At 47.4% G+C, this 8,052-nt stretch overlaps 1 protein-coding gene across 1 annotated transcript; it reads right to left on the minus strand.

Moving 5' to 3' along the window:
- Positions 1–204: 204 nt before the first annotated feature.
- On the minus strand, positions 205–6,030 carry LOC134292269 (uncharacterized). The gene has a single exon (XM_062861341.1). The coding sequence runs from the start codon at positions 6,028–6,030 to the stop codon at positions 205–207; it is 5,826 nt and encodes a 1,941-aa protein (XP_062717325.1).
- Between the last annotated feature and the right edge of the window lie 2,022 nt (positions 6,031–8,052).

The raw sequence follows: 8,052 nt of genomic DNA on the forward strand, positions 1-8,052 counted from the left end.
TATATATTTAGCAACATAATAGAGAAAAGATACTCAAACTCACTATAATTTAGGCAATAATTCAAAGAGAAAATATAGTTGTATCGGCGAATTCAATGTTTCTTGTAGCGTGGCACATTATCTAATAGGAAAGGTTTTGACATTTTGATTTGTCATTCAACTATATGCTTATATCTAGACCTGTCAGATTGACAAGTGCTGAAGTTATGCGACCAGGGTGGCCATCTCGACGGATTTGTTGTCCACATCCTCCCCCGAGTGCATCTGGACATCCTCCGAGACTGCACTTCCGTTGATTACATCCAAAACGGCGAGTTTCGATACTGGCCTACGTAGGATTCCGCTCGAAGTCTTCACCGTCGCTTGGCGTATTCGTCCATCGATGCCCTCCGTAACCTCTTGGACCATTCCTCGTATCCAGCCATTTCTTGATCCTTCGTCGGCGATAAGTACTAGATCACCCTTCCGTACAGGCTTGGTTTCCAAAAACCACTTTGGTTGCCTTCTGATCACCGGCAGATACTCTTTCACCCAGCGCACCCAAAAATGGTTCAATTGGCGCTGAATCATATCGTAGGAACCCCGCACTTGTAGCGCAGTTGGTATTTCCACCGAAGGTACCTTAGTCCCCATGGAACTGCCCAACAAAAAATGATTAGGAGTGAGGGCTTCCGATTCTGCTGATTCGAGCGGTAGATAAGTCAACGGTCTTCCGTTGACAATGCTTTCGATCTCAAGGATCAGAGTCTGGAGCCCTTCGTCGTCTAGTTTGCCCTCCGAGTAAGCGCCTTCCATTCCCGATTTCACTGAGCGTACCAGCCTTTCCCAGGCGCCGCCCATGTGGGGCGCCCCTGGTGGATTGAAGCTCCATTTGGTACATGAATTAGTGAAGGTAGCCGTTAGTCCACTATTGATCTGATTACGCAATATTCGGTCCGCACCGCGAAAATTCGTGCCGTTATCGGAAATGAACTCGATCGGCGAACCTCTACGGCACACAAAGCGTCGGACACACGAGATGCAGGAGTCCGTCGATAAGTTGAAAGCTACTTCAAGGTGGATTGCTCTCACGGTTAAGCATGTGAATAAAGCAATCCATCTTTTGGCATTTGACCTCCCAAGCTTTACAAGTAGAGGGCCAAAATAGTCTACGCCCACGTAACTAAAGGGGCGTACGAAAGCAGCTAGTCTCGCTGGTGGCAAAGGAGCCATAGGAGGGACGGCGGGGCGAGATTTTTTCAGCTGACAGATTAGGCACGCCCGTGACACGAGACGCACTAAGGTTCGTAACTTGGGTATAGCGTAGGTTTGGCGGAGTTCGTTTACCACTGTCTCGGCAAAGGCATGCCTGAAGCGGCGGTGGTGATGTTCAACTATCAGTTTGGTGACGAGGTGTTGTTTCGGCAAGATCATAGGGAAGCGAAGTCCGAAGGCGGCTTGTTCAGCGGCGGCTATTCTGCTGTTTTGCCGAAGGATGCCACATTCGTCCATAAAGGGCACTAACTTATGTATCGAGCTGGATTTGTGTAAATGCTGTTGCTTTTCCCTTGGCAGCGAACTATTTTTCCCGATTATAGCCACCTCATCGGGATAGGCTTCAAGCTGTACCATCCTTATAATCGCTTCTTCAGCGGTTTTCAACTCCTGCTGCGATGGTGATCCGACCGTCCTCAAGCGCCGCTTGTCGATGTTATTCTCTATGATGTGATGAACCTCGACATGGTGCAGTACACAAGGACGAATTTCATCCTCAATGTCGACGTGGGGCACCGCAGGGTCTGGCCATTGTTCTTCAGGCTGGTACATTATCCGGGAACTGCTGAACCATTGACTGTCCGCGTTGACGTAGGGACAGCTTCCCCACTTCGTGGCTTCGTCGGCCGGATTTTCTTCTGACGGAAGCCATCGCCATTCGTTACTTTGCGTCGTTTCCAAAATTTCACCTACTCGATGAGCAACGAAAGGTCGATAATTACGGGGGTCTGCTCTAATCCAAGAATACGCCGTTCGAGAATCAGTCCACAAAAATCTTTTAGCGACAACGATTGGATGGTTCGTTTCGACGAACTTTATTAGACGAGCAGCAAGAACGCACGCTTGGAGCTCAAGTCTCGGAACGGAAAGTGGCTTTAACGGTGCCACCTTCGCTTTCGCGGCTACCAACGTGCATTGTACAATACCATCTTGCCCGACAATTCTCAAATATACGGCGCACGAGTAAGCGGACGGACTCGCATCTGCGAACGCGTGCAACTGTGCATTGTAATAGGTGCACTCGGTTGCGAGGGCGAAGTAACAGCGTGGAATTCGTATAGTTGCCACCCATTCCATCGCATCGATCCACTTACGCCAACGTAGAAACGCCCCATCTCCTACTGGTTCATCCCATTCTAACCCGGCTCTCCACAGGTCTTGTACGAGGATCTTTCCATGTATTACGAATGGAGAAAGCAGGCCAAGAGGGTCGAAAAGTGACATTACGCATCGCAAAATTTGTCGCTTTGTCGGCCTGGCACCTTCGTTGATCAAGCTCGTCGTTTCGTCGTTCATACGTGTGCAGAAAAACAGTTCGTCCTTCGACGGGTCCCATAACATCCCCAGCACCCGCTCAGTTTCCAGACTGGCATTCGGTCGTCGATCTTCGGACAGACATATTTTCTGTTCATGGGTTACTTCGGTTTCCCCCATGTGCTCCATGACAGCTCGACTATTGGATCTCCAGTTGCGCAAATCAAAACCTCCGTGTTCGTTGATCATCCGGACTTCCGTGGCGATCTTTTTCGCTTCTTCGACGCTCCCAAAGCTGTCCAAGTAGTCGTCAACGTACGTACTTTTGAGAATCCCTTGAGCAGCTCTTGGGAATCTGTCAGCGTGTTCTATGGCGTTCGTGTTCTTGGCATACTGGGCCAATGCTGGTGAGCAGGCGGCCCCAAATATAGCCACGTCCATTACATATGTTTCCGGCTCGTCTGTAGGCGCTGCTCGCCATAGAAAGCATTGCGCATATTTGTCCACCTGGCGTATTCGCAGCTGGTGGAACATTTCCCGAATATCTGCTGTAACCGCTACAGCAAAGAGACGGAAATTGAAGAAAACAGCAAGAAGGGAAACTAACTGATCAGGACCCTTTAGAAGAAAGCTGTTGAGCGACATACCCTTCACTTTAGCCGCGGCATCCAGAACGATTCGGACCTTGTCCGGTTTTTTGGGGTTGATTACGGCGCCGATAGGAAGAAACCATATCTTCTTTGCATCCACTTTGCTGAGTTCTCCTGGCGTGACCTTGTGAGCATATGCCTTCTCCTGGTATTCAGCGATCTGTCGATGTAGGTTCTCCTTTAGTTTGGGATTTCGCTCCATCCGTCGCTCTAAACATTGAAGTCTTCTAACTGCCATTCCGTAGCTCTGTGGGAACTCGATGTCATCCTTAATCCAAAGAAGACCCGTCTCGTAGCGGTTTCCAACGCGCTTGGTAATGGTTTTCATCAAATCCCAAGCGCGACGATCGTCGTTCGACATTATCGCTTCTGGAGGTTTCACGCCAACCTCCTCTATGGCGTAAAATTCTTTGAGCGAATCCTGTAATTTGTCATCGCACGAACATTCGCATATGTGTAGACTATACTCGCTTCTGGTCTTCCCTTGTTGACGACCATACACACACCACCCTAGACGCGTTTTAGTTGCGATAAGGTCGGAGCCAAGCCCCTCCTTAATCCTCAATGGCACGGCAAGGCGCAGGTTGTCAACGCCTATCAAAATCTTCGGCTTCGCGTTATGGTAGCTTTGTATCGGGAGCCCTTTAAGATGCCCGAATTGTCTCAACGCCTCATCAAACAGGAAAGTTTGCGTTGGGAGATTGAGGGATTCCACCGTTTGTGCGTCCCGCAGTGTATAGCGTTGTTTCATGCTACTTCCGGATATGACGGCGGTCACTGCTTGGGATTTATGTTCGACTCTAGATGTATTGCCAGTCCAACGAAGACACAAAGACCGCGAATGTCCATGTACGCCGAGTTGGTTTGCCAGTTCACTTTCAATCAAAGTGAGGGACGATCCTTCATCCAAAAAGGCAAATGTGTCTATTGCTCCAGCCGGACCGTGCAAAGTTACCGGAATTATCCGGAAAAGCACCTTCGAACCCATCAGCTGGTGGGTATGGTTTTCAACGACTTGGGTCAGGCGCTGCGCCGAATGTAGCAAAGAGTGGTGACGTAACTGGCATCCATCGACATTACACCGGCTTGCAATTCGGCAAGAGCGCCTTCCGTGCCCGAACAAGCAATTCTGGCATAATCCTAAGGCTCGAACCTTGCGCCATCGTTCATCGACAGTATACGCTTTGAAGATACCACATTCCTTCACATAGTGACCCGATTTGCTGCAAACCATACATTCTCTTTGTTTAGCGACCTTGGGTCCTGAAGCCTCTTCAGGGACGTCAGCATTGTGTGAATTTATGAAGCCCTTCGACGTGACCTTCTTAGCTGGTTTCCGAACTTCTGGTTCAAACGAAATCACGCTGGATGCATCTTGAACCACTTCCATCATGTAGTCGCTGAATGTCTTCAAGTTTACTATCGGAACACCACGTTTGTATCCCGCCCACATCAGTTTTTGATCGGCAGGCAGTTTCGACACTAGCTCCTGCACGAGTGACGGGTTCGACAAGTGGTCGTGTTCGTTAGCAGCCTCTATATGGTCACATAATGACTGTACCGCTACGCCGAACTCGATGAGTCCGTCCAGTCTATCCGATCTCGGCGCCGGGATTGATCGAACCTTCTCGAGTAGAGCGTTAATCAAAAGTTCTGGTCGCCCATAACGCATCCTGAGCGTTTCGATGACTTGAGGAGTTGCTGCTGGCAATACCAGCCGACTTCGGACGCTCTCTAACGCGGCGCCTTTAAGACATCTTTGCAACCGAAGCATATTCTCCCCATCGGTGAATCCGCAAGCGGCAGTGGTGTAATTGTAGTTCGATATAAATATCGGCCAGTCAGCGGGGTTTCCTGAAAACACCGGAAGGTCGCGCCCGAGCGATTGACGAGCCGCGAGTTGCTGCTGAGTTGGTCCTACAATTGGTGGTACGTAGTTCCCGAGCCTACGATACTGTGGGTTTCCAACGGAATTGTTGGATCCTTCTATGCCGCTTGAATTGACTGGATGCGCTATCGGAGGGCGCCGCAGTTCGGCGAAAGCAGGCGGCACCGAGCTATCCAGCGGTACTGGTTCGGGCCTACTTACCGCTTGTCGGGGAATATGCTTGGGAACAACTCCTTGCGAAAATAACCGTGGCAGCTGTAACGGCCGTTCAGTATTAAACGGAACACATGGATCGTTGAATGGCGGCGTAGATGTAGCATTCGGCCTTCCTGCAGCTGGGCGCGAATCGGGAATGTTGAGTTTTTCTAGCTGTGCCCTACAGAGTTCTAGCTGACGATTCAACTCGCTTAGTTGGTTTTGAGGCGGTGGTGGCATCACAGACGCGCGCTGATAATGGGCGAGCTGCGCCTGCAAATCTTTGATCACCTGTACTGCATCTGGTTCTTTGGGAATCCCTGGTGGCTGAATTTGAGAGGCTGCTGGCGGGTTTGCTGTACCTCCTACCGCGCCTTCTTCTCCTTCGTGACCGTTTAACCAGTCGTTCAACACCCTAGAACCTGTACTTCCGACATCTTCTGCCGCCGATATGTCCAATAAGCGCTGTTGCTCGTCGAGAAACTTCCGTTGCAACTCTAACTCCATCCTTTTCTTCTCGCGCTCGTGCCGTTCTCTGAGCAGGGTTAGGTTTCGAGCTAAAGCACTTGCAGAGCCTTCACCACCCGGAGAGATAATCGATGTTGTGGTGCACTTCGAGCATGACCAAGCTCTGTCCGCGATAGATCCGGTGACACCGGCGCAAGTAAAGTGCCACCACGAACCACATTTATCACACTGAACGAATTCTCCTGCTTTGTCCGGGTGCTCGCATGCCGCGTAGTTACAGGCTGGTTCGACCTCAACCTCCGGTGTATGTGGTTCCGACATTGAAAATTTTGAAGTTTGTTCTTTCGATCAGCGGAGAAGAAAAACTAACTGATTTTTGATAGCACTTTAATCCAGCGATGCTTCAAAACTAGAATAAGATTAGAATAGTTAAATAAGTATAATATAGGTTAGGTCAGTTCTCTTACTTTTCAGTGTTTTCTATAATTTTTAGTTTTAATAGCTGACCAACGAACTCTGTTTTTTACAACTGTATGGCACTGAAAGTGAAATATATATTTAGCAACATAATAGAGAAAAGATACTCAAACTCACTATAATTTAGGCAATAATTCAAAGAGAAAATATAGTTGTATCGGCGAATTCAATGTTTCTTGTAGCGTGGCACATTATCTAATAGGAAAGGTTTTGACATTTTGATTTGTCATTCAACTATATGCTTATATCTAGACCTGTCAGATTGACAAGTGCTGAAGTTATGCGACCAGGGTGGCCATCTCGACGGATTTGTTGTCCACAGAAGGAATGGAAGGAATGGAAGGAATGGAAGGAATGGAAGGAATGGAAGGAATGGAAGGAATGGAAGGAATGGAAGGAATGGAAGGAATGGAAGGAATGGAAGGAATGGAAGGAATGGAAGGAATGGAAGGAATGGAAGGAATGGAAGGAATGGAAGGAATGGAAGGAATGGAAGGAATGGAAGGAATGGAAGGAATGGAAGGAATGGAAGGAATGGAAGGAATGGAAGGAATGGAAGGAATGGAAGGAATGGAAGGAATGGAAGGAATGGAAGGAATGGAAGGAATGGAAGGAATGGAAGGAATGGAAGGAATGGAAGGAATGGAAGGAATGGAAGGAATGGAAGGAATGGAAGGAATGGAAGGAATGGAAGGAATGGAAGGAATGGAAGGAATGGAAGGAATGGAAGGAATGGAAGGAATGGAAGGAATGGAAGGAATGGAAGGAATGGAAGGAATGGAAGGAATGGAAGGAATGGAAGGAATGGAAGGAATGGAAGGAATGGAAGGAATGGAAGGAATGGAAGGAATGGAAGGAATGGAAGGAACTCGTTTCCACTAATGTACATGGTTTGTTCCTTTTCACAATCCAAATCTCCTTCGGATGAAAATTGATGAACATCTACACGTCTCTGTTGTGTGAAATGTGCATGAATTGACAGCGGGAGAGGAATTATTTTCGAAAATTGTCGTGAGCTTCGGGCACTATCTATCCGATGACTTATCAGTATAACAAATAATGCACTGTCGGACTCTCGACGGGTCGGTCCTCGGCCGACCAATTACGGTATTGTGATCGTAGCACTCTACAAATGTCAATTTCTCGATTTTTGCTTAGGCTAACCAAGCCAAGTTGAAATTACAACGTTTGATTGCAAACAAACATGCTTTCGTTGCTGTAGGTCTCATTGCGATCCACCTCGCATGCCTAGTATCAACAAATACCGTAATGTGTGTTCTTCCTGATAGCGGTACGCAATTGGAACAAGTTTGTTTACAAAAAAAACATCTAGGCTTTATTCACACGTTAGGAAGTACTATGAGGAATTACGTAAAGAATTCTTGAAAAAATTTTGAAAGCAGAAAGATTTTTGGAAGATTTTTTTACGAAATGCCTGGATTATTATCAAAGGAATCAGTGGCGGAAACTCCAAAGAGTTCCTCTCAAATTCTCTGGCACAAATCATAAAACACTCTTCAAAAGAATGCCCATAGATTTCCTTGAAGGAATTTCTGCAGGACCACATGAGGGAATTTGTGCAGAAATCCTTTAGGGATGAATGTGCTCATCCTTGTAGGATTATCTGAAGGAAAACTTTTTGAGAAATTCCTAAAGGAATCTTTGTAACGTAGCTTGAAAAAAAAATCCTTGGAGAAAATGATTAATCCTATACTGGAATTTGTTGAAGGATTCCTGAATGAATTGCGAAAGGGGACCTGAAAAATCTTTGGACGATCTCCTACGGCAGTTGTTGGAGGAATTTCTGAAAAAAAAAATCCTGCAGGTATAACTGAAGAAATGCTCGAATGCACTTTACGAAAAACG

This window comes from Aedes albopictus, chromosome 1, assembly GCF_035046485.1.
Source record: "Aedes albopictus strain Foshan chromosome 1, AalbF5, whole genome shotgun sequence".
NCBI classification, from domain to species: Eukaryota; Metazoa; Arthropoda; class Insecta; order Diptera; family Culicidae; genus Aedes; species Aedes albopictus.